At 45.6% G+C, this 27,591-nt stretch overlaps 1 protein-coding gene across 1 annotated transcript; it reads left to right on the top strand.

Annotated features, from left to right (window-relative positions):
- Window positions 1-10,543: 10,543 nt before the first annotated feature.
- Window positions 10,544-27,366, top strand: WHAMM (WASP homolog associated with actin, golgi membranes and microtubules; the record flags this gene model as incomplete). The annotated part of the gene is made up of 10 exons (XM_080691677.1): window positions 10,544-11,098; window positions 12,230-12,403; window positions 15,299-15,449; window positions 17,017-17,186; window positions 17,909-18,074; window positions 20,807-20,994; window positions 22,736-22,822; window positions 23,081-23,176; window positions 23,817-24,198; window positions 27,020-27,366. The coding sequence occupies 10 exons, from the start codon at window positions 10,544-10,546 to the stop codon at window positions 27,364-27,366; spliced, it is 2,316 nt and encodes a 771-aa protein (XP_080547803.1).
- Window positions 27,367-27,591: the final 225 nt, after the last annotated feature.

Raw genomic sequence — 27,591 nt, 5'->3', positions numbered from 1 at the left:
AATTTGATAACTTAAAATAACAAATATTTCCAGGTGTGGCGGTGTACACCTGGGATCCCAGTGCTTGGGAGGTGGAGACAGGAGAATCGCATGTTTGAGGTCAGCCTCAGCAACTTTGTGAGGCTCTCAATAATTTAGTGAGACCCTGTTTTCAAATAAAAATAAAATAGGGCTGGGTAGCTTCAAGACCCCACCCACCTCCTCATGGGGGTTCTAATAAAAAAATTGAAGAGCCACAGAGTCTATCTTGCTCGGAAGCTCTCCACTTCTTAAGATGGCCTGCCTTCCCCCTCGAATCCCTCACTTTCCTAAGTTAATCTCTTTTTCTCTGACCAGCGTGTGCTGAAATTCTTTTCTGCCATCTAAGCCAAGAACCCTACAGGATTGTCCTGTTTTCCTGTGACATTCCCATTCCCTGGCTCAATCTCATACTTCATCTCCTCCAGAGCTGCTCTACCTGGGAGTGAGTGAGCATTCCAGGCTTCCTGCAGATTCTCTCTTCGCACTTGCCCCTTTACAGTACTGGGGATTGAACCTAGAGGCATCCTACGTCTGAGCTATACCCTCAGCCCTACTTTTTATTCTTTATTTGGAAACAAGGCCTCACAGAATTGCGGAGAGCCTCACTAAGTAGCTGAGGCTGGCCTTGAACCGCGATCCTCCGGTCTCAGCCTCCCAAGCACTGGGATTACAAGCGTGGGCCACCACGCCCAGCTCCTTCTCCTTCTTATATAAGTGAAACTCTACCTTTCACTCATCCCGAATATTACATTGCACTGAAAGCTTTTGTTGCTTGGAAATTTTAGAAAACTTCAGGGAGTTAAATGAAAGGACAATTTGAAGTATGGTAGCAATGATGAGAGCGCAAATGACATTGATGGACGGGTAAGAAAAAAAGTTTTTTTTTTTTAAAGTTAAATGGTTTCCAGTTCTTTGCTTCCAACAAAAGTGAAAGGGGGTCTAATCAAGTTGTCAGCTGAAATACTATTAATTTTTTTTGGTGACAGATCACCGTACAATTTCCGTGTACATTTCTGAACGTTCAGAAATTGAGCGACGTGCTGTAACTTGCTTCCGCCTCCATCTCCTTAGGAGGAGAGCGAGGTCCCTCTGCTCGTCTCACAGTGAAAACAGGGCGACAAGTCACAGAATTCCTGCTGCGCCTAGAACCTGTGCTCTGTATCCACAAAGCAGCAGTGAAGGAAAAGGAAGTCACCATCCACCTCATTAAGAGATGCATTTCAGAGCAGCCTGTGGTGGTGCATGCCTGCGATCCTCGTACTAGGGAGGCTGAGGCAGGAGAATCGCAGATTGGCAGCCAGCCCCAGCAACTTAGCGAGGCCCTCAGCAACTTAGGGAGACCCTGTTTCAAAATAAAGAGTAAAGCCAGGTGTGGTGGCGCACGCTTGTAATCCCAACCTTTGGGAGGCTGAGACAGGAGGATCGCACAGGTTCAAAGCCAGCCTCAGCTACTTAGTGAGACCCTGTTTCCAAATAAAGTATAAAAACAGGTCTGGGAGTATAGCCTAGATATAGTCTGGAGGTAGAAAAGCCCCTGGGTTCCACCCCTCAGTACCACCAGAAAAAGCAAAAAACAAAAACAAAAAAAACAGGGCTCAGGGTGTAGCTCAGAGGTAGAATGCCCCTGAGTTCCATCCCCAGTACCACAAAACAAAATAAAAAGTAAAATAGGTCTGGGGATGTAGCTCAGAGGTAGAATGCCCCTTGGTTCAATCTCCAGTATCCCCCCAAAGAGAGACGCATTTCCATTTTATTTTTCTGTTTAACAATTATCTACCAAAATTTGTAACATATTGTTTTGCTTACATGTGACTAAAAATTATACTGGTAACTTAATTGAGAAAAAAATTAATGTCATTAAGAGATGCATTTCAGAGCTGCATGTGGTGGCCACGCTTGTAATCCCAGTACTTGGGAGGCTGAGACAGGAGGATCCCAGTTCACTGACAGCCTCAGCTACTTAGGGACACCCTCCACAACCTAGTGAGACCTTGTTTCAAAATAAAGAATAAAAATAAGGCCAGAGGTATAGATTGGAGGTAGAATTCCCCTGGGTTCCATCCTCAGTACCGCAGGGGGTGGGGGGGGGGGAGAGAGAAAAGAAAAAAAAAAGAGGGTACTACTTAAAGACTTATAGTTCTAGGAAAAGAAAAAAAATCTAAATCTCAAGTCTTGTATTTTTGTAGAGAAGTTATAGATGATAATATAGATGTCCAAGCTTAGCAAAATGCTGTTTTTACAAAATTGTGCTGAGAAGTGAAATGGTGAAAAAAAGAGTCCAAATAGAGGGAAAAAAAAGAACAAAATCTCTAAATGTCATCCCTCCTCTTCCTCCCCCTGCCCCTGCCCCAAGGACATTGCCCTCAGGATCCAGACCGTCCGCGTTTGCCCTGTCTACTACAGCCTAGCAGCGTGACCGCAGAGAAATCCGTCTCACTTTCACCTGTGAAGCGGGTTTATTAACGATGCCTATCTCGTAAGGCTGACATTTAGATGAAATAATAGAAGTAGGTAAGATGCATAGCATCTTTCATAGCTCAAAGTAAGTCCTCAACAAAGGTGAGCTGCTTTTATTACTGTTCTCGTTGTTGTCACTACTACCGTTATTTGGACCAGCATCTCCCACCTGGCCGGTGTGGAAGCCTCCTACCTGGTTACTCACCGAGGATGAGGACCAGGGATGGGAATGAAAGCCCACAGTGGCCACAGCAGTGTGGAATCATCTGCGGCCGCTGTGGGCAGATGTGTCCCTTGAAAGCAGCTGATGATGGGAGAAGGTGCCAAGGCAGGAGCGCTTCCTGATCAGGTACAGATGCTGGCTGCAAGGCGTCCTCACCCACAGCAAGAGCTTCCAAGGGGCCCAGGAAGAGACATGGTATTCTAGGGACGGAGAGCCCCCAATTCCATCTCCATGTTTGAGGACGGCAACACTGAGTTCCTGTGAGGCCGAGGGGCTTGTTTATGGCCAGTTGCGTGTAATGAGGCTTGGTCTGGGATATTCTATATCTAGCCCTTTGCTGGATACTGGACACACAGCCAGGCAGAAGAGCTTGGATCCAAACTGAGGTTTCCACTAAATCACACTGCCTACAGACAGTGGAGCACCCCACTATAAATACATTTCCATGTGCTGCTGAAGGAGAGATAACCAGGATTCTGTATTACCTATAAATCATCCTGAGAAGCCGGGCGTGGTGGCACACGCTTCTAATCCCAGCATTTGGGAGGCTGAGACAGGAGGATCACGGTTCACGGACAGCCTCAGCTACTTAGTGACGTCCTCTGTAACTCAGTGAGACCCAGTTTCAAAATAAAGAATAAAAAAATAGGGCAGGGACTGTAGCTCGGAGGTCGAATGACCCTGGGTTCCATCCCCAGACCCACAAAAAAAAAAAAAAAAAAAAGAAAACAAATAAAAAATAGGGCTGGGGGGATAGCTCAGAGGTAGAATGCCCCTGGGTTTCATTTCAAGTACTGCAAAAAAAAAAAAAAAATCACCCTGAGAAGTCCTCTCAAACAGTAGCTGGAACATGAAATACCAGCTTGAACTGTTAAGAGGACACAGCAAGAAGACTGGGAAATGCCAGGCACAGTGTTGTACACTCGTAATCCCAGCATTCGGGAGGCTGAGACAGGAGGATCATGGTTCGAGGACAGCCTCAGCTACTACTTAGTGAGGTCCTTTGCAACTCAGTGAGACTTCATTTCAAAATAAAGAATAATAATAAAAAAAATAGGGCTGGGGACTGTAGCTTGGAGGTAGAATGTCCCTGAGTTCCATCCCTAGTAACACACATACACACACACACACACACACACACACACACACACACACACGACTTGGAAACATCTAGTAAGCATGCTAATAAGAACATGTGCTTTCAGGCCTGTTTGCCCTTTGAACAGACAGACTCAAACTGGTCTGTGTGCTCAGCATGGGAGCAGGACTTTTGCGATACATGGCACTGTTCTCGACACCTACACCCTTTCAGCTTCTTAACACGGGCAGAATTTGGAGAGAAAGGAACATGGATGATAAACTGTCATTTTATAAAGTATGAAATGCTTAGAGAAGGAAGTCATAATCATAGTCTATAAGGAATATATTGGGCAGATTGCCTCTCCTCTATGCTATAAAATGGCAGCTTAAAAAAAAAGACATTTGTTTGTCTTAAATGGAGGTGTGTCCCTGTGTTTTAATTAGAAAAGTCTTCTTCAGCTGGGTGTGGTGGTGCACGCTTGTAATCCCAGCATTAGGGAGGCTGAGACCAGAGGATCGCACAGTTCTTAGGCAGTGTCAGCTACTTAGGGAGGCGCTTTGCAACTCCGTGAGATCCTGTTTCAAAATAAAGAATTAAAAAACAGGGTTGGGGGTATAGCTTGGAGGTAGAATTCCCCTGAGTTCCATCCCCAGACCGAAAAAAAAAAAAAAAAAGAAAAGAAAAAGAAAAGAAATGTTAATCCTAGTACTTAGGAGGCTGAGATAGGAGGACCATAGGTTTGCTTGCCAGCCTCAGCGACTTAGTGAGACACTGTTTCAAAATATAAAATAAAAAGGGTTGGGAGGTGTAGTTCAGAGACATATGCCCTTGGATTTAATCCCCAGTACCATAACAAACAAACAAACAAACAAACAAACACCAGACTGCTCTAACACCTTGCAAGAATCAGCAGCCCCTCCCCAACTTTCACGACAGCCCCTCATACTCAGTACCAATACCCTGTTTAGCAAATGTGAATCCTTGCTACAAGAAGGTGCAGGAAACATTTATACTGTCAAGAATATTTAAAATTTACTCTTTACCATGATATCCCTTCTCATCTGAAGGAAACATACAACATTCACATAGTGGCACCGAGAGTTTCTAATGACAAAAACTTGCACTAGAAGAATATGACTACCCCAAAACTTGCCTGTAATTTAAGGGTCCATAACTGCTTCTTTTGGCTCAGAGGACCTGGCTTTCTGTTAGAAAGGTGATTTGCTATTCGGCAGGCTTTCCTTGCTGACGACCTCTGCGTGGCCCTCGGGCTAGCCCTGACAGCTCTACACTCGGGCTCGGCAAGTGGGCACCAGAGCTGGTGGTAACAAGACCTGGATCCGGCCACAAATAGCAACAGGCCTGCCATGAGCCCAAGTCCAAATATAGACCTGCCGTGGCAGCGCTGACAGTTCTTACGGCTCAAGTGTCATTGAAAGGGGTCACATGCTGGTTCTGTGTTTCTTCATTTGTTGTGGGAGTTCGAGACCTGTCACTTGAATGGGCCACATGCGGGGGTGTGGGGTCCCAGCAAAGCCAGGAGGGAGGCATCCAGCAGCCCCTGGGCACGCTGTTGCTTTCCCAAAGAGTGAACAAGCACAGCTTGGAAGGAAATCAAAAGCAATTTTTTTCCCTTATTTTTCATTCCTTTTAAATATAATCAAGGTGAGAATGATTCTCCCCCCTGGATGAAAATCCAGCAGAACCTATAAATTACGGCTCCCTCTTAGGTAACAAATAGTCTTAGGGTCCATTCAAAGCCTTAGTCTCAAATTCGGTAATTGTCTGTCCTGTTCAATATATTAACCCCAAAGCCAAACCTGTTTTAGCCGTATTAAAATCTTCCCCCCTAGCCAGGCGTGATGATGCATATTTGTAATCCTAGTTCTTGGGAGGCTGACATAGGAGGATCACGTAGGTTCAAAGCCAGCCTTGGCTACTTAGTGAGGCTCTTAGCACCTCAGTGAGATTCTGTTTCCAAATAAAAATATAAAATAAGTCTGAGAACGTAGCCTGGAGGTAGAAGGCCCCTGGGTTCCAACCTCAGCACTCCCCCCCACCCCCCCGCCCCACATCTTTCTCCCACCCCAGCTTATGTTTCTTTAGCAGGGAGCTTTTCAGGGAGAAAAAGAGCAAGGGGCCTCTCCCTGTGCTGCCAGCTGGATGCTGGGGCAGGAGCCGAAGGACACCGAGCTGCCTCCTATCTCTGCAGACACCACAGTGGGCGCTGACTTTGGGCTCTTGGGGCCTAGAAGATGCTTAGGTCTGGTCTCTCTCATGGAGATCTAGTTCACATCTCTAGGGATTCTTAGTGTGGAGACTCCCCTCCTGAAGCTCCCATGACCAGGCTAACAGCCTCCTCCTCTAGGAAGCCTTTTGTTGTTGTTGTTGTTCCTTGGGGCATGATGGACTACTTTTAGGATCTCTCCAGTGAGGGCTCTCCTCCAAGCAGGTGGCCCTTGGGGCAAGATCTAGGTTACTCCTTGCGGGCCCTCTTCTTGTTGGCCCACATCTGGACCTAAGCAAAAAGGCCTCACTCTCCATCCTGGTAAACTAAACTCTAAGATGCAGTATGATTTCAAAACAGCCACCCCGCTGGCTCTTCACCCACGTGGCCACTCTCTCACCCACGCCTGGCCTGCCCACGTTAATTTTTCTTTTGTTTTGTTTTGTTTTTGGTGGTACTGGGGTTCCTGGAAACCCTTCTACCTCCGGGCTACATTCCCAGACCTATTTTTTATTTTTATTTGGAAACAGGGTCTCTTAAGCCAGCGCGGCTGGCTCCGAACCTGCGCGATCCTCCTGTCTCCGACTCCCAAGCGCGGGGATTACAAGCGTGCACCACCATACCCGGCTCTACTTTTGTTTTTTGTTAACACATACTCTACCGCTGAGCTATGCTCTCAACCATATATATATACATATATATATATATATATATATATATATATATATATATATATATATATATTAATATGGAAAATGCCCACGATATATTTGTAAGTGGAAAAATATGTAGAATATTATGTAGTATGATCCTGTACATACATACCTATATACATATTGTGCTAGTCAGGGTTTTCTAAAGAAACAGAACCAACATGATGCTTACACATATGGATTTATTCGAAGGAAACCACTCATATGGTTGGGGAGGCTGAGGAGTCCTGGGTTCTGGAGAGCAGGTGGGGAGGCTCCAGTCTGAAAGTCAAAGGCTCAAAATCTAGAAAGAGCTGATGCTTCGGTTAGAATCTGGAGGCAGATGACCAAACATGGCCTCCTAGCTTAGAGGCAGTCAGGCAGAAGAAATTCCCTCCTAGCCTCTTTGAGCTATTTCGACCTTTAACTGATTGGATGAAGCCCACCCACAAAACACAGGGTGGTCAGACTTAGTTCCCAGATTCAAATGTGAATCTCATCCAGAAAGATCTTCATGGCCACATGCAGAATAATGTTTGACCCAGTAGCTGTGCACCCTGATGGCCCAGTTGGCACATACAGTTAATTATTATATATAGATGACCGATATGTTGATTCATGTTGTTCAACATGATTCATATGTTGAAACTAATGCTTCAGTGTGATGGTATATGGAACTGGACTCTGGGAGGTGACTGGGCTCTGTAGCTGGAGCCCTCATCGATGGAATTAGTGCCCTTATAAAGGCGGTGCTAGAGGGCTCCCTGCCCCTTCTATCAGGTGAGGAGGAAGAAGAAAGCCTTCTAGAAACCAGGAAGCAGGCCCTCCCCAGGTATGAGTCTCCTGGTGCCTTGATCTTGGCCTTCTCAGCCTCCTAAACTGTGAGAAATAAATGTCTGCTGCTGTTTAAGCCACTGGGTGTATGGTATGTTATAGCTGCCCAAATGATCTGAGACATTACGTGTATACACACACACACACACACACACACACACACACACACACACGGAGTCACCCATGGGGGCAGAGTTTCTCTCTTTTGAGCTATACCTTTGTTGTGTGTGTGTGTGTGTGTGTGTGTGTGTGTGTGTGTGTGTTTTGCTGAGGATTGAACCCGGGGTATTCTACTTCCAAGTTACACTCCCAGCCCTATTTTACTTTTTATTTAGAAACAGGGTCTTGCTAAGTTGCTGAGGCTGGCTTAGAATCTGCCACTTTTGTCTCAGCCTCCCAGGTATTTTCTTTTTCACACCCCACTGGGTTATACCTTTGATAGTGTCTATTTGATAATAGTCACACATATCTTTTTTTGTGTGTGGTACTGGGGATGGAACCCTTCTACCTCTGGGCTACACTCTCAGACCTATTTTATATTTTTATTTGGAAACAGGGTCTCTTAAACCAGCGCAGCTGGCTTCGAACCTGCGCGATCTACCTGTCTCCACCTCCCAAGCGCGGGGATTACAAGCATGTGCCACCACACCCAGCCATATAGCTTATTTAAAAAAAATTTTTTTTTTTTTGGTGGTACTGGGGTTCCTGGAAGCCCTTCTTCCTCCGGGCTACACTCCCAGACCTATTTTATATTTTTGAAACAGGGTCTCTTAGCCAGCACGGCTGGCTTCGAACCTGCGCGATCCTCCTGTCTCCGCCTCCCAAGCGCGGGGATTACAAGCGTGCGCCACCATGCCCGGCTAAAAAATATTTTATAATAATAATAAGAAATGCCTTTTGGCTTAGAAAGAATCAAATACTACAAAACCCCAAAGCATGGGCTAGTCATGAATTCTAGTAATACTTCTTTCAGGTTTGGTATATATTTTCTTCTATTTCTTTTCTAAGAAATACAAACAAATCCCCTCATAAACTAAAAATTACTTTTATAATGATAAAGACTCATTGTTTCATTTTGAAAAACCAAATAATTTAAGAAACCACTAGAAAGGATAAAGTAGTATAAAACGAATATAGTAAAATGACAGATGGTGAAGAATATTCAAATCAGATTTTAAACAGACTAATAAAAAAAACTAAGTATTAGCTAAAATCACATATTAGAAGTAGTTTTGGGGAAAACAGATGGCTTCAGCTAGAGGGTTCTGTCTGCAGGAGGACGGGAATGCATGAGCCAGGCTGGCGCCCAGCCTGAAAGGGCAGGCTCCTCAGGACGGAGGCGCTTCCTCCTTCAGGCTGCCTTTCCAGGAAGTCATCTTGGGTGATGGTTTAGCTCTGGGCTTATCATTTGCTGTTGCTGTTAACTAGGGAATAACAGCAAGGGCTAATCCAGGCCCAGGCTTTCTCAGCTCAAAACCTGAGGTTAAGAGCTCACAGGTTTTGGTCATCCTGCCTGAGCCTCGCCTTTCACTCCTACCCAGCCTCTCCACTGCGATGGCTCCTGTGCGGGGCATTCCTCCGCCTCCCGCTTCCTGTTCCAGGCAGAGACCAGGGCAGCGGGGTCCCTGTGGCATGAACACATCCAGCTGCGCCTCACACTGACAGTGAGTCAGTAGCCAAGGTGCCATGTTTGGTCTGGTTAGGTGTCTTAGCTGTTTTTTGTTTGACAACCCCTAAGATATATATATATATATATATATATATATATATATATATATATATATATATAATTTTTTTTTGGTGGTACTGGGAATGGAACCCAGGAGCATCTACCTCCGAGCTACACCCCAGCCCTATTTTTTATTCTATATTTTGAAACAGGGTCTCATTGAGTTGCAAGGGCCTCACTTAGTAGCTGAGGCTGGTTGCGAACCCCCATCCTCCTCTCTCAGCCTCCCAAATGCTGGGATTACAAGCGTGCGCCACCACACCTGGCGCTGCTATTTTTCTTTAAATAGGCTCTCACTGAGTTGCTGAGGCTGACCTCAAACCTGTGATCCTCCTGTTTCAGCCTCCCAAGTACTGGGATTACAGGCGTGCACCACCACTCCCAATTTGTAATGCGGATTTTTTTTTCAATACTGATCGAATCCAAGGGCATTCTACCTCCGAGCTACATCTCCAGTCCTATTTTTAAATTTTTACTGAAACAGGGTCGCACTAAGTTAATGAGAGTCTCACTGCTTGCTGAAGCTGTCCTCGAACCTGCGATCATCCTGTCTTAGCCTCCTAAGTATTGGGGTTACAGGTGTGCTCCTCCGCGCCCTGCATAGTGTGCCGAATCCTAAAACAACTTCCTTTTCTGGGTCTGTTTCCTGACCTCTAGAATAAAATTAGAACATAGATTGTCCTTCAACACGTTGAGGTGAGAGTCGGGATGCTTTGTAGGTACAGATAGCTTTTTCTCTCCCTCTTCTACCTCTCCCCAAAATACTGATACACATCAGACAGTAAAGGCTTATTGAATTGACAAAAATAAGTGTCTTCTACCAGTGCCTGGTTACTCAGTAAGTAACGACAGAGTTTACTTGGATGGTTAGGCCCCCCCAGCAAGTTCGAGACCTTCAGGGACCGTATAATCAATGGGGTCTCCGAGTGACCAAAGACGGAGTCGCCGGCATGTCTGTTCTCAAGAAGTTCCCAGATCAGGAGGCAAAGACGGTAATTCGTTCGCAGAACATTTTCCCAACGTCAGTGTGCGCAAAGGCGAAGAAGGCCAAGGAGGCCAAGGCGAAGAAGGCCAAGGCGAAGAAGGCCAAGGAGGTCCTGCCCAGCTGCAGACCCGGCAGAGCTTGATGGCTCCCTTCGGGGCCGGGGCAGAAGTCCCCACCTCTGATTGGCTGTCGCAGACCCGCCCTCCGCCCGCCGGCCAATCCCGGAGCCCGGCGCGGCGGGGGGCGGGGCGCGGCGGGTAGGAGGGCGCGGGGAGCGCCGCGGGCCGCCGGGCCATGGAGGGCGAGGCGCCCGACAGCCTGGAGGGCTGGGTGCCGCTGCGCGAGGACCTCTTCTCCGCGCCCGAGCGGCACCGGCTGCGCTTCCTGGTGGGCTGGAACGACGCGGAGGGCCTGTTCGCGGTGACGTGCCACGACCGCACGGCGCAGCGGCGGCGCGGCGAGGGCCGCGGGCCGGGGGCGGCGCCCAGCTGGGCCGGCCTGCTCTCGGCCGCCGCGCTCCGCGGCGCGCACCGGCAGCTGGCGGCGCTGTGCCCGGCCCTGGAGCCGCGCCTCCCGCCGCTGCCGCCCGAGCTGGGCGCGGGGCGCGCGCGCGGGCTGTGGGCGCTGCTGTGGCCGGCGCGCGCGGGCCCGGGCGAGGCGGCGCTGCAGGAGCTGTGCGCGCGGCTGGAGCGCTACCTGGGCGAGGCGGCCGACGCCTGCGGCGGCGCCACCGTGCGCGACGCGCTCCTCCCGGCCGACGGCGGCGCGGCCGACGCCGAGAGCCCGCGCGAGCTGCGGGAGCGCGCCCTGCGCGTGCGCTGGGCCGAGGCGGGCGCGCGCCTGCGCCAGGTGCGTGTGCCCGGGTGCCCGGGTGCCCGGGTGCGGGGAGCCGGGCCGGGCGCCGCTGCGAGCCTCCTGGCCTGGGCCGGCCCTTAACCTTTCCCCTGAAGGTCTCGGCCCAGCGGGATGTCGTAAGCCGAGAGCTCCGGGCTGCAGAAAGCAAGCAGAACTGCAACCACACGCCTGCCGGAAGTGGCAAGGAGCGCCCAGTGCAAGCTCCTCCAGGCTCTCTAGGGACGATCTAGAATGGGGACGGGCTGTTGTACAGGATGAGGCTTTTTTTTTTTTTCTCTTTAATTTTCTAAATACTTTGTAGAGGCACTAGTGATTGAACCCAGGGGCAGTCCACCTCCTCTCCCCCAGCCCTTTTCATGTTTTGTTTTGAAACAGGGTCTCGCAGGGTTGCTGAGATGCTTACTACGACTAGCTGAAGCTCTTGTCCCCGCCTTCCAAATCCTGGGATTACAGGCGTGGCCACCACGTCAGGCTGGTGTTTTGTTGTTTTGTTTTGTTTTTTTAAGTGCTAGAGATTTGGTCAATTGGAGAGCCCACAGGAAGTGAACGTTAAAGACCTCAACAGGAAGACTTTTCTAAACTCCTAAGACATTGTTGAGGTGGCCGGCATTGTAATTGCAGCCGCTAAGCCCCCCCCCCCCCCAGGCAGGAGGATTGCAAGTTCGAGGCCAGCTGGGCAATTTATTTTTTTATTTTTTATTTTTTATTTTTTATTTTTGCGGGTCTGGGAATGGAACCCAAGGACATTCGACCTCCGAGCTGAAGAGGTCTTGAAGTAACTAACATTCAGTGTTTCTTTGGGGTCCTTTTCTCTGTGTGCTTTGTACATAGTTGAGAGAAATTTTTGTGCTCTGCATTCCCTATTTAATATTAAAAAGTCCTCATATTATTAAACAGTTTTCAAAAGCACCGTGCTAAATAACTACAGTAATAATATTGAGCTGTGGTTAGATTTATTTAACCACTTATGTTTTTATTGGGCATTTTAGTTGGAGGACAGTGGTGATTTCATCAGTATCTAAAATTGATTAAAGCTGAGAACATTAGGTTTCTCTTATAATTGTATTTGTCATGATTTTATAAATAATGGCCAGACTGTAGCTTTATTTACATTTTGCCTTCTAGGTCCTTCAAGCACATGGAAAAGCCAATACCATGATAGCATTAATGAAAGTTTATCAAGAGGAAGATGAAGCGTATCAGGAATTAGTGACTATGGCAACCATGTTCTTCCAGTATTTACTGCAGCCATTTAGGGATATTCGAGAGATTGCAACTTCATGTAAGCTTGATATTTTGGTATGTTTCTTTATATTTTCATTTTTTTTTTTAGATTTACTGTCTGTCTCATATATGTGTGTGTGTGTGTGTGTGTGTGTGTGTGTGTGTGTGTGTTTGTGTGTGTGTGTGTATATCTTCATTCCCCACCCCCCTTGGTTTGTTTGCTTTTGTGGTGCTGGGATTGAACCCAGGAGCACTCTACCATTGAGCTATCCCCCAACCCTTTGGATTTTTTTATTTTGAAATAGGGTCTGGCTAAGTTACTGCCCATTGGCCTTGAACCTGTGATCCTTCTGTCTGTTTTCCAAGTACTGGATTATAGGTGTGAGCTACCTGCCTGGCTCTGTCATGTCTTATTTCTTTAGTCACACTTAAGGCTCAAGCTGTATTTTTACTTTCTTTGGGTCATCTTTATGTTTAGTTGATATTGTAGATATACTGAAGTATATTTAAAATTGATTTAAAAAATTGGGTGTGGGGATGTAGCTCAGTGGTAGGACATATGCTTAGTATGCACAAGGCCCTGGCTTTGATCTCTAGTGACAACAAAAATTGGTTTAAAAAAAATGAAGATATTTACATTGGTTATTGTCTCCTTACCTTAAGAATTTTGCCGAGCTGGGCGTGGTGGCGCACGCTTGTAATCCCAGTACTTAGGGGCTGAAACAGGAGGATTGCACAAGTTCGAAGCCAGCCCCAGCTACTTAGTGAGGCTTTCAGCAACTTAGTGAGGCTCTGTTTCCAAATAAAATATAAAATAGGTCTGGAAGTATTGCCGGAGGTAGAAGGCCCCTAGGTTCCATCCCCAATACCACGGGGGTGGGGGGGGGGATTCTGCAGATTTTAAAGGATTAAACACTTTCTCTGTTGATGGTTTTTTTTTCCCCTTGAAATGGGATATCTTTATGTTCCCCAGACTAACCTTGAACTTGTGATCCTCCTGCCTCAGCCTCTTGAGTAGCTGGTACTAGAGGCATGTGTCGCTGCGCCTGGCTTGATTTATTGATGTAACATTTCTTTCCCTTAACTTGTTCCCCACCTCTAAAGACACACAGAACATTCTTAGAAATAGGCTAAAAGTTTCAATAGCATACCCTACTGTGAAACTCAGTAATTTAAGCTTTAGTAAATGTCTGAGCTCACTGAGTATGACTCTATTTAGAAAAGGAATTATCAGCCCAGTGCAGCAAATGAATCCACAGGCCAGAGGAGTTAAACAGCTGGCCTTGGGCTTCAACAGCTGGAATCAGAAGACATCGGGGAGCTTTTCTGATCTCTGTCCCTGTGCTTGGCCATCTTTCTACATAGTCTCGTGACCCCTGCCAGGATCTATAAAAACAGTATCACATTTAGATGAAAATCATGCTGCTCTCACCTGTAAATAGTTGTTCTCTTCATTAGTTTGAAAGTCTATTGCTTGGTTGTTTGGAGAGTACTGTGTGTGTGTGTGTGTGTGTGTGTGTGTGTGTGTGTGTGTGTGTAACAGCTTCATTGAGATACAATTCCTAGACCACACATGTAAAGTGGTTTTAATATATTCAGAACTGTACAACCATCACCACTAATTCCAGAATACTTATTGTGTGGTACTGGGGGTGGAACCCAGGGGCTTTTCTACCTCTGGGCTATACTCCCAGACCTATTTTATATTTTATTTGGAAACAGGGTCTCACCAAGTTGCTGAGAGCCTCACTCAGTAGTTGAGGCTGGCTCAGAACCTGTGCGATCCTCCTGTCTCAGCTTCCTAAGCGCTGGGATTACAAGTGTGCGCCACCACACCCAGCCTAATTCCAGAATACTTTTTACCTATCCTCCTAAAAAGCTCCATACCCACTAACAATCATTTCTAATTTTCCTGCAACCCTAGACAGACTACCAGTCTGCTTTCTGTCTCTGTGGATTTCTCTATTCTGGACATTTCTTATAAATGCAATGTGTTCCTTTGTGACTGGCTTCTCAGCATAATGTTCTCAAGGTTCAACCTGTTGTACCATGTATTAGGGCTTCATTTCATTTCTTTTTAAACCAGGGATTGAACCCAGGGGCATTCTACCCCTGAGTTATACTCCCAGCCCTATTTTACTTTGAAACAAAGTCTTCTTGCTAGGTTGATGAGTCTTCCTACTCTTGCTGAGTCTGTCTTCGAACCCGAAATCTTCCTGTCTCAGCCTCCCAAGTACAGGAATTACAGATGTATGCCACCATGCCCAATTGTGCATTATTATTAATAATGAAAAATATACCTCAATAGCATTCCTCTATAGAAAAAGTGAAAGGTATATTTTCTCCATGCTCAAGTACCCCTTTGTCTTCCAGGTGGTGTCTATCTTAAGCCTTATTCATAAAAAAATAAGGAATTGCTGAGTGAATAAAAATTTAAGTGACTAAGTATTAATAATAAAAGTAGTTAAGCTGGGCATGGTGTCCCTTGCTTGTAACCCCAGTACTTGTGATGATGAGATGGGAGGGTCACAGGTTCACAGACAGCCTCAGCAACTTAGGCCTTCTGCAATTTAGTGAGACCCTGTTTTAAAATAAATTAGAAATAGGGCTGGGAGTATAGCTTGGAGGTAGAATGCCCCTCGGTTCAATTTCTAGTAAACACACACACACACACACACACACACACACACACACACCCCAGTAGCAGTGGTGCATGCCTGTAACCAATCCTAGTACTTGGGAGTACAGAAGAATTATAGGTTCAAGACCAACCTCAGCAACTTACCAAGATCCTGTTTTAAAACAAAAATAAATAAAAAGGGGCTGGAAGAGGGTATAGCTCAGAAGTAGAATGCCCCTGGGTTCAATCACCAGTACCAAGAAAAAAAAAAGTAGTTAAGACAATCCTTGTGATCGTTTTCCTTCAGTTTGTGAATGATTCACGTTCCTGTCATCTTTTCCTTTCTGTAGAAGTCACTGGACAAGGATGAGCTGGGCCCCAAGAGGGTAGCTGCCCTGCAGAAGGAAGCCAAAGACTGGACCCGGCAGGCTGAAGGAGCTGTCGTCTCTATTCAGGATATCACTGTGAATTATTTTAAGGAAACAGTAAAAGCATTAGCAGGTGATAATAAAATTGGGTATTCTAAGATACATGCAATTTTAATTTTATTTAGCAAACATCTTGAGTGCCTCTTAAGCACTAGGTACTGTTTTCTAGGTACTAGGAATTCAACCCAAGAAGTATAAACAGACACTGCACGGTCTGGTGAGGGGAGAGAAATGTCTGCCCTGTGCTCATTCCGCGGAGGAAAATGGCAGAGGCAGGGACATGAGGAGAAGCACGGGCTTGGAGAACCCGAGAGAGTGGCTTTGACCAGGTGGCCTCCCTAGGCCTCCGAGAGCAGTACTGAAGGACGGGGAGTGAGGGTGGGCACGCGAGGGAGAGTGGTGTGGGAGGAGCAGATGCAGAGCACCTGGCGGGTATGAGGAGCCTCAGGAAGCCCGGGGGCTGGACCCCAGAGAGCACGGGGGAGTGTGAAGGTAGGGGTAGTGCTAGCAAGGCTGGCACCCTCAGACCACAGAGTGCTTGCGGTGGGAGGAATCTTACAGCACTGCAGTTAAGAGCCCCACCACACGACTTGAGGTCTGTCAGTCAGTTTAAGATGATACATCTGTAAAATGGAAAACTACTTAACTCTTAAGCAAGATTCTCTATATCTTTGTGTGTGTGTGTGTAAGTGGCGGGGAGAGGGGGGTTGGGGATTGAACTCGGTGGCATTCTACCTCCCAGCTACATTCTACCTCCCAGCCCTGCCTGTTTTAATTTTTATTTGGAAATGGGGTCTAAGTCACAGAGGGCCTTGCTAAGTTGCCGAGGCTGGTCACAGACCTGTGATCCTCCTGTCTCAGCCTCCCAGGTACTGGGATTACAAGCATGTGCTACCACACATGGCTCTATTTGTTTTTAAATGACTTGCAAGAGTTCTTGATATTGAGTGATATAAGCAAAATATAAAGCAGAATATCAGAATCAGTTGCCAGCTAGGTAGATCATGAGTTATTGTCCCTTTTGAAAAATGTAATACCTTGGCCGGGCGTGGTGGCGCACGCTTGTAATCCCTGCGCTTGGGAGGCGGAGACAGGAGGATCACGCAGGTTCAAAGCCAGTCGTGCTGGCTTATGAGACCCTGTTTCAAAATATAAAATAGGTCTGGGAGTGTAGCCCAGAGGTAGAAGGGCTTCCAGGAACCCCAGTACCACACACACAAAATGTAATACCTAATACTTTTTTTTTTTAAAATCAATGATCGTGTATTACTTTTGTGGTAATAAAAATTATAAAAACAAACAAAATTTTTTTTCTTTTTTTTTTTTTTTTGGTGGTACTGGGGTTCCTGGAAACCCTTCTACTTCCGGGCTATACTCCCAGACACCTATTTTTTAGATTTTTTAAAATTTGGAAACAGGGTCTCTTAAGCCAGCGCGGCTGGCTTCGAACCTGCGCGATCCTCCTGTCTCCGCCTCCCAAGCGCGGGGATTACAAGTGTGCGCCACCACGCCCGGCACAAAATTTCTTTTAAAAAGTGTTTTGTGGGTAATAATGAGCGGCATTCAACAAAGGGCTAGCTCAGGATAAGTTCCGCCCTTTGTGCGAGCTGTAATTTTATTTTGTTAATTATAACCCACAGAAATGCAGAGGCAAATGGAGCAGGACGGGAAGAGGTTTGGCCAGGCAGCCTGGGCCACGGCCGCACCCAGGCTGGAGAAGCTCAGACTCATGCGGGCCCGAGAGACCCTGCAGCTCATGAGAGCCCAAGAGCTGTGTCTGAATCACAAAAGGGCTGAAATTCGGAGAAAGGTAAGTAAAGATGCCCGGGAATGGTTCTGAAAATACACTCACTTTACATAGGACCCTAGTTTCACACTGTTGATGGACTTCTAATACCATCTTTTAGTCAAAAAGACTTTAGACTTTTTGTGGGTGTGTGGTACTGGGGATCGAACCTAGGATCAATTCTATTTCCAAGCTACATCCCCAGCTTGTTTTATTTTTAAATTTGAAACAGTATCTTGCTAAGTAGCTGGTCTCAAACTTGTAATCCTCCTGTCTCAGCCTCCCAAGTACTGGGATTGTAGGCTTGTGCCACCACGCCTGGCTGGAAGGTTGGCCATAAAATTTCCTTTTAGATGCTTTCAAAATACTATATTATAGGATTCAGTTTATAATAACACTGAGCTCAGTATTGAAGTGGTTAATATCCTTTAAAATCAATTAGCAATGTTTTCTGCGTGTGTGCGTGCGTGCATGCGTGCGTGCGTGTGTGTACGTGCGTGTTCCTGGGGCCTGGACCCAGGCCCTGCAGGTGCTCTACCACTGAGCCATGTCTCATATGCCATATGTTTCAAAGATGAGACAAAGTATTTGTAATGAACATTTTTGTCTCACTAAAGAAAAATGTTTCTTCTCTGCTAATTTTTTTTTAATACTGAGTAAGGAATAGAAAATAGCTGAAATCCTTCTTAAGTTTTCTTTTAAATGTACTAATTATTTTAACTTGTTTTTTTCCCCATAAAAACAAGATGGAAGATCTTCCAGAACAAGAAAAAAATATAGCTCTTGTAGATGAATTAGAAATACAGTATTATGAAATTCAGTTGGAACTGTATGAGGTTAAATTTGAGATATTAAAAAATGAGGAAATCCTTCTTATTACACAGTTGGACTCTATTAAAAGACTTATAAAAGGTAAATTTTGTGTTTTGAAGAAATATGACCCATGGTATCAATTACTTCTTATAAATTGTCTATGAAATTTCTTAATTTCCTTTTAGTATTTTTTTGTGTGTGCGTGGTTCTGCAGATTGAACCCAGGGGTATTCTACTTCTGAGATACAGCCCTATTTTATTTTATTTATGTTTTTATTTTTCTCTGTGGTACTGGGGATTGAACTCAGGGGCATTCTATCTCCAAGTTACCCCAGCCTAATTTTTTTTTTGAAACAGGGTCTCACTAAATTGTGGAGGGCCTCACTAAGTAGCGGAGGCTGGCCATGAACCCACGATCCTCTTGTTTCAGCCTCCCAAATACTGGGATTACAAGTGTCTGCCACCATGTCCAGCTAATTTTTAGTTTTGAAACAAGGTCTTGCTAAATTGCTGAGACCAAGGCTGAGACAGGAGTATTGCAGGTTTGAAGCCAGCCTTAGCAATTTAGTGAGGCTCTCAGCAACTTAGTGAGACCCTGTTTCCAAATAAAAAATAAAATAGGCTTGGGAGTGTATCTCAGAAATAGACGGCCCCTGGGTTCTATCCCCAGTACACACATAAATAAATAAATAAATAAATAAATAAATAAATAATAAATAAATACCAAGTGTGGTTGGGCACACTTGTAATCCCAGCATTCGGGAGGTTGAGACAGAGGACTAAGGTTCTCAGATCCTCAGCTACTTAGGCCCTTTACAACTCAGTGAGACTCTGTTTCAAAATAAATAAAAAAATAGGGCTGGAGGTATAGCTCAGGGGTAGAATGTCCCTGGGTTCCATCCCCAGTATTGCAAAAAAAGATAAAATAAATTAAAAAAAATAAAAATAAATAAGTTGCTGAGACCAGCCTCGCACCTGCAATCCTACTTAGTTGCCAAGACTGGCTTTGAACCTGCAGTCCTCTTGTCTCAGTCTCCCAAGTACTGGTATTAGAAGCATGAGCCACCATGCCTAGCTTATATCTATGAATTTTTAAAACCCAAACTATTTGTACAGTTCAGTAATACATAATCACCTTTTTATTTTAGTAATTTAATAAAATCAAAATTTTAATGGCTGCATAGTATTCTGCTTTATAGATATACTGATTTATAGTTTTTCACTGTTTGAACAACAGTATGGCAGAAAAGTTTTCCTTCACACATGTCTCTGTATAGGACAGATTATTTCCTTAAGATAAATTTCTAAGTATGGAATTATTGTGTCATGAAAAATGTGTAATTTATATTTTACTACATACTACATACCTGTGAAAACAACATTACAACAGTCATTTGAGATACATTTTTCTTCACCCTGTATTCTTTTAATTTCTAAATTTAATGGCTTTCTTGAGAAGCTGTACAAAATAATACTCTCATCAACAGATTATGAAAACATGTTTTCCTATACTCATGCCTTTTTTTTTTTTTAAAAGTTTTTGGCTCCTTGGTAGAAAAAATAGCATCTTCTCATTTTAATTTATTTAATTATAAGTCGTGCTAAACACAGTCTTGTATGTTTACTGGCCATTCATCCACTTATATTCATTTTACAAACTGTCTGTTCCTGGTCTTTGCCCATTTTTCTTTGGAATATTTATTTTCCACGTTACGTATATTAGTGAATTGTGAAGTGAAAAGAAAAGTGAATCTTAACTTTTCTGCCCAAATTGTTAGTTCCAAAGACTGCTTTTCAAAACATTCCCCCTGCTGCTCTGAATGGCTGTGTCTCAGATCTAGAACTTGAGGCTGACTCGTCTCCCTGTGACCCGCCACCTCCTCTGCTGATGGTGAGCACTGCGGTGCGAGCTCTGCTCTTTCTGTCCTTGGTTTGGGTACCACGTTTTAACACCTAGGCAGGTGTCACCCCTCATTACTCACTTCACAAGCTTTCTCACTTTTCTCACTTTATTCTTCCAGATGAACTTTAGAATCACTTTGGCAAGTTAAGCAAAACAAAACAACACATTCACACAAAACCCACTGGAATATTGATTGAGATGGTGCTTAAAGTTAGAGATTGCTTTGGGGAGAATTGTCATCTTTGCAATTTTGAATCTTCCCACCAAGATTATGGGACGTTTCTCCACTGATTTAACTGTCGTTTTCCCACCACAGGCCCTCCAAGTTTGATACTTCATGTAGATCCTGACTCTTTAGCTTAATTCTGGGTATTCAAAAATTTTGCAGTAGTTTTGAGTTATAACCATTTTACGTACCTAAAATTTCACTCTTTATGTACTTCCGTAAGGTTTGAATTTGTTGTAATAAACATATTTAAAAAAAATTAGTATAGTCAGTATTAAATATCAATAGGGTACCTTTATAGTGTGCCATTGATAGAAGTTTCCTTTCAGGAAGGCAATTTGCACTAAGTCTCAAGAGGCTGGGATATTCCTCTGTTAAGAAAGAGGAGTTAGAATGCACACAAGATTTATCATATACAGAGATGGATAATGGAACACTGGAACATTCGTACATCAGAGAATGTTTAGAGAATACCATGCTGCCATTAAAATTATATTTCCATCCCATGGAAAATATTCTCCTTAGAACTGTTATGCGTGTAGCTATATGAGTAGTATGTGTATATCTGAATGTAAAAGTTAATAGTGCTTTTTTCCAGGTGGTGGAATTGCAAGTTTTTTTTTACTTGGCTTACATTTAAGAAATTATGCATTAATTTCTTATCGTGAAACATGTTTAAGAAAACCATTAATACATTTTTAGAGAAACTGGAGGAAGTTGTCTATTACGATCCGTGTGAAAGTCCAGAGGAGCTTCGAGTAGCAGGCGGCGCGGGGGAGCTGCAGGGTGGTGAGCAGGCAGAGGTGAGAGAACTCCGCCTGCAGTGCCAGCGGCTGGAGACCAGGCGGGGCCGGCTCTGCGCCAGGAGGGCCTCTCTCAGGAACAGAATGGTAGGGGGCCAGGCTGCTCTTTTTCTTAGCGTGCGCGCGCGCGCGCGCGCGTGTGTGTGTGTGTGTGTGTGTGTGTGAGAGAGAGAGACAGACAGACAGACACTTGGGATTGCGCCCAGGGCCATTCTTTCTTGGATCTACGATCTACACCTCCAGCCCTGTTTTATTCTTTTTTTAAGTTTCTCACTAAGTTGCTGAAGCTGGCTTTGAACCTGCGTATCAGCCTTCCAAGTACTGGGATTCTAGGCGTGCGCCACCATGCCTGGCTTATTATAATTTAAATTTAAAATGAAAATTGTGACTTCTAGCTTCCAAATATGTGCCTTACTCTTCCTTGCAAACAAATACTTTGGTAAAAGCTGCTGGAATATGTCCTGATGATTTGAATATTCATGGACATTTGTCCTTTGCTCTACATTTCAGAAAGCTCTGGGTGCGGGGCAGGGCAGCCTGCAAGCACCACAGGCTGTGGCGAGACGGCCAGCTGTCTGCCTCTGTTGGGATAGCTGGCTTCTCTCAGCCATGCCGAACACTGACCCTCACCTTGTGGCTGTCACCCCTTCTCCAGGCCAGGCAGGAAGCTCTTTCCACTGGGCTCTGGAAATGCTGGAATTTGGAAGGCACTGGGTAAATGGAATGGGAGCCGAGTCAGGCTCACAGTCCAGCTTGGGCCACTTGGTACCACGTGACCATAGGGGAATTACTTCAGTCTCTCTTGAGCTCAGTTCTCTCCTCTGTTAAGAGGATAATCATAGCACTAATACAAATTCCATGGTTATTCTGAGAATCAAATGGCATGAGAGGTGGTTGGCACCGATGCTGAGACTTAAAACATACTCACTCAGTAAGCGTCACTATTCTTACTCTATTATTTTCCACATACATTAAAGGTTATAAGTGGTTAAACATAAAGGAGATATAATTTTTAACATAGTTTTTCAACTTTTTGTAGGTTGGTTATGCTGTTGTAGGTATATTTATAATATGGGGAAATGTCAATCACCTTAAAGCAGCTAAGGTGCACCCCCCGCCCCTTACGGTGCAGGGATTAAACCCAGGGTATTCTACCTCCAAGCTACACACCCACAAACATATTTTATTGTTATTTGGAAACAGTCTCACTAAATTGATAAGAATCTTGCTAAGTTGCTGAGGCTGGCTTTGAACCTGTAATCCTCCTGTCGCGGCCTCCCAAGTACTAATATTATAGGATTGGGCTGCCTTACCCAGCAACATGCCCCATGTAAGAATGAGGACTGCCTGTGTATTTTTTTTTTTTTTTTTTTTTTTTTTTTTGCAGGTCTGGGGATGGAACCCAGGGGCATTTGGCCTCCAAGCTGCATCTCCTGCCCTTTTTTTTTAATTCTTTATTTTGAAACAGGGTCTCACTAAGTTGCAGAGGGCCTCACTAAGTAGCTGAGGCTGTCCACAAACAGCGATCCTCCGGTCTCAGCCTCCCGAATGCTGGGATTACAAGGGTGCGCCACCACGCCTGGCTCTGCTCGTGTATTCTTTCATGATCGGAGGATCCTCTTTCATCTCTCCAAACACTGCTGTAAGCAGCCAGTCAGTCCTTCTCACATCGCTGGAGGAGGCCTTGCCATCGAGACACACCAGAAATTAATATTAATGGATACCTCCCACTACCAGCCCAAATGCAGTGCTTTTTTTCTTTTAAACTTTTATGCTATAGCCATCGTAATACTAAAGATAATGTAGGTGATTAACATTGTTCCATCAGGACCAATGCAAAGAAAACCACCGGCTCAGGTTGCTGCAGGCTGAAGAAAGTGTACGCTGTTTTCATCAGCATCACAGCGTTCAGATGGTGAGTCACTGAAGGACCACATTTTGCATCTGCATGATGTGAAGCTCTGTCCTAAACTTGCGGGAACTGGAACGTCACTGCAAGACCCAGCTGTCTGCCCCCTCCTCCTGCCCTGCCGGGGGCACACGGGGTGGGGGGGTGGGGGGGTGACATCAGATTACAACCCCTTTCTCTGTCAGGATATATTTTGATTATATGTCAAGATATATATGATTCGAATTCTGAGAAATTTACAAATATATGTTTGTTTAAATGTAGAAAAGAGATAAAAAGAAAGAAGAAGAGGAAAAGAAAAAAGAATGGTTAAACCAAGAACGCCAGAAAGCCCTCCAGCGACTGAGGGCATATAAAGAGGTAAGGTCTAGCCGGGCGTGGTGGCGCACGCTTGTACTCCCCGCGCTTGGGAGGCGGAGGCAGGAGGATCGCGCAGGTTCGAAGCCAGCTGCGCTGGCGTAAGAGACCCCCGGAGGTAGAAGGGCTTCCAGGAACCCCAGTGCCACCAAAAAAAAAAAAAAAAAAAAAAAAAAAAATTGAAACAGGGTCTTGCTGACTTGCTGAGGCTATTCTCAAATCTGTGATCCTCCTGTTTCAGCCTTCCAAGTATCAGGATTATAGACATGCATTACCATGCCTGGCCATAAATGCTTATTTTTTATTTATACTTTTATTGGTGCTCTTTAATTGTACATCACAGGTTAAAATGGATACAGACACACACACACACACTAGGTGCTTGCTTTTTTAACACCTGAAAATAGATTTAGTAGCAAAGATGGCCTCACAAGTGATGAGCCGCTGCCTGAACTAGAACACCCATGCCTGCCAGAATTCCCTTCTCCATTTGTTTGTAGACAGCTCCAGCATCTTAATGGTCTGGATTTGTGGTACATTTCTCACCACCATCTTCCATTTTCAGAAACAAGTAGCTCAGTCTATAAGAAAAACCTCCCGCCCAGAACCTGTGGCTTCACACTGGCCAAGCGGCCTTTCTCAGCCGTCCTCCAGGAACACCGGAGGTGCTCCTCTCTTGCCTGAAGACAGTGACCTGAAAACCCCTGAGCAGCAAGACTGTGGTGAAAATGTCCCTGCCCAGACTTGTGTTCCAGTTGGTGACCAAACACACTGCAAATCCAATGAGGAATTGTCACCACCCCTGCAAGCTCCCCCTCCTCCTCCCCCTCCTCCTCCTCCTCTCCCCCCTCCTCCTCCCCCTCCGCCACCGCCCCCTCTCCCTGCCCTGTCTGCATCCTCTCAAGATGCCACTCATCAGAACCCCAGCCTCAGGACCGCAGTACAGGATGACCAGCCTCGCTCTCTGGTGTGTGAGCCCCCTGCTGAGGGACCACATGCTCCCTGGGGACCATCTCCCTGCCCAGGTAATCTGCTCCAAGTCTCTGCTCTGGTTGTTAAGCTCTTGAGGATTCTAGCTTTAGAGACCATCATCTTTAGAATCTTGTTCACAATTCTCTAGTCTTAAAATATTCCAGTATTTGTTCCCTCGGGTTAGTGTTTTATTGCAAAGTTAGTACAGCTGAAATCTGAGTTTGATAAATGCTAACTCAGCCTGGAAAAAGCCATCTCCACACTTTGGTCACACGGTGTGGGATTTCTGAGGCTGTTAAAGAATCAGTTTGTTACAGGTTTCTTTAGAATGCATTTGACTTCCACCATTGAAACACACACACACACACACACACACACACACACAATTTTTTGCAGTACTGGGGATGGAACCCAGAAGCATTCTACCTCTGAGTTACACCCCCAGCTCATTTTTTATTCTGAGTGTGTGTGTGTGTGTGTGTGTGTGTGTGTGTGTGTGTGTGTGTGTTACTGGGGATAGAACACAGGAGCATTCTACCTCTGAGCTACACCCCCAGCCCTATTTTTTATTCTTTATTTTGAAATAGGGTCTCACTGAGTTGCGGAGGGCTGAGTAGCTGAGGCTGTCCATGAACCACGATCCTCCTTTCTTAGCTTCCCAAATGCTGGGATTAAAGCATGCGCCACCGTGCCTGGCACACACATATATTTTTTAAATTAATTTTTTTATGGTGCTTGGGATTGAACCAGGGGTGTTCTACCTTTGAGCTATACCCCCAGCCATATTTTATTTTTTATTGGAAATAGGTCTCTTACTAAGTTGCTGAGAGCCTCCCTAAGTTGCTGAGGCTGGCCACAAACCTGAGATCCTCCTGTCTAAACCTCCCAAGTACTGGGATTATAGGTGTGTGCCACCATGCCCAGCTTGGGATATTTTTCAGTATACCTTTAAAATCAACTTATTGTTGTGTCTGAATCTTTTACCAAATTGTTGTGTCTTGAGAGCATTGCTTGGAAATCACTGTAGATTCACTTAAGATGTTAAAAGAAAATATCATTGTAGAGTAATATGAACCAGTATGCAGGTTGTTCTTGCAGAATGATTAGAAGAGAGCGAGCCACTGTTTGTTCTGCAAGTATAGTAAACTGAATGCATCTGAGTATTTGTTTAATGAGGGCCATAGTTCTTTCACATAATTCTGGCTTTCAGCATTGACTGTTGAGGATACTGGTCTATATCTGCTTAGATTCAGAGTCTACTGCTGTGTGTGCGTGCGTGCGTGCGTGTGCGTGTGCATATGTGTGTGTTAGATAATTCCTAGCAAAATGCTCTGTGCACTCATTTCCAAACTGTGCTTGAGCAGTCCCACCTAAAGCGTGCAGGGTACCCATAACAAATGATGCTATGAATGATGCACAGGTAACGTTGCAGGCTATGGTTCCGCCTAATTGAGCATTCAGGTGATTTCTCAGTTTCACTGTATTCGGAACTAGGTACAAGTGAAAACGTCCACGCTAGATGGGGAGCAGGTAGCCCTTTTCTGTGGGTTTGCAGTGACACTGTGCTGGCCTGGAGCAGTTGAGATGTACGCAGGTCTTTGAGGGGTGCCTTTGTTTTCGTTTTGGGGGGCTCTATTCAACTCATAAACACTGCTTTATTGCACACTGAAAAGAAAGTGTGAGTCAGCAGATGACCTCGGCTGTGAGCCTTGGCATGTCACTGTCAGGAGAGAGTGCTATTGGGTATGTTTAAATCCAAAGTGGAAGAGCCCTTGCTGACCACAGCATGGCATTTCCATCCCCAACTAGAAATGACTGCAGATCTTAGGGGCTTGCGGGCTTACTTGGAAGATTTCTAAAATAGAGGCCACCATCATGCCCCTACATCCAGCAGGTGATAGAAGATTTTACCTCCACAGAGTCTCAAGGTATTAGAGGGGAAAATAGCTTCTTCTCACCAGCACCTGGAAATTCTGAGCTAATTGTGTTTTGACAGCATTTCACGCCCCCTAGCTGTAGCCACCCCATGGTTATGTGGGTGGATTTAAATACCACACAGAAATGCACCAGTGTGCCCCCCACACACACCACATTTTACTGTGCACCTTTGTGTGTGGAGACCTGCTCACTTCACTGTCCTGGAATGAGCCGCAGCCAACTAATATCCAGGACTGCATGTAGAGAAACGCAGCAGGGTGTGTGTTTGTAAAGATCTTTCTTAATGGAAAGGGAGCCAGGCGTGGTGGTACATGCTTGTAATCTTGTAATCTCTGTGCTTGGGAGGCGGAGACAGGAGGATCGCGCAGGTTCGAAGCCAGCCTGGCTGGCTTGAGAGACCCCGTTTCCAAATAAAAATATAGGTCTGGGAGTGTAGCCCTGAGGTAGAAGGGTTTCTAGGAACCCCAGTACCACCAAAAAAAAAAAAAAAAGGAAAGGGAAATGGAGATTTAATTTTAGAGGGCTCAGTCATGCACTGTGGGTCAGAGTATTTCCACCCCAGGTTCTTTATGGTCTCTTGAAAAACAGTCATTCCAACAAAACGTGTGTATGACTGTACCTGTAAGCAGCTAGGGCTTTGAAGAAGTTAGTGGGAAGTAAATAGTCAAGATAAAAACATTAGTTATTAAGCTCTCCTGGGGGCTAGGATGTAGCTGAGGTCGCATCCACCCAGTATGCCTAAGGCCTTGAGTGCCAGCTCCAGCACTGCTAAAACAAAACAACTATTTTGGATTCAAACAGAGCTGATCACTGATCTGTCTAGCAGGTAATCAAAGCATTTAAGGGAATGATTATTTAAACTGTCGCTTAAACTAGAACAGTGCCGTTCTGGCAACCTGTACTTGATAACAGCCCTGGCTGTCTGCTCTGTTTCAGGATCCATGGATGAAGTGTTGGCCTCCCTGAGGCCTGGCAGAACGCCCCTCCAGAAAGCAGAAGTGCGCGCTCCGACCCCGCCCCGGGCCTCTGTCCACGAGCACCTTATGGCTGCCATCAGGCAAGGCGTGAAGCTGAAGAAGGTCCGCTCAGGCTCCAGCCCCAGCGACAAGCCAGCCAGCGACCTGGAGAGGAGCATCAGGGCAGCGCTGCAGAGAATCAAGCGCGTGTCTGCTGACTCGGACAGCGACGAGCACAGCGATGGGCAGAGCAGCGAGTGGGACACGGGGTCCTCCCGAGCCGGCCGGGGAGGGGCCGCCCGGCACCCCGCGCAGCCCGGCCCGTGACGCCGCAGCTGTGATTTGGCCAAGGCGACAACCCGTAGTCAGTGTCACTGGCTTAACACACCAGTTATCTTTCTGTGTTTGTACTGGGGGTTGAGTCCAGGGGCATTCTGCCTACTACACCCCCAGCCCTGTTTCATCTTTTTTCCCCCAAAGCTGAATCAAAGTTGCAAGGGTCTTGCTAAAGTTGCTGAGGCCGACCATGAGCCTGTGATCCTCCTACTTGGC

Source organism: Muscardinus avellanarius (genome assembly GCF_963383645.1).
Source record: "Muscardinus avellanarius genome assembly, chromosome: 3".
Taxonomy (NCBI): Eukaryota; Metazoa; Chordata; class Mammalia; order Rodentia; family Gliridae; genus Muscardinus; species Muscardinus avellanarius.
Note: the sequence above shows the minus strand (reverse complement) of the source record. Positions and strands in the feature narration are given on the sequence as shown.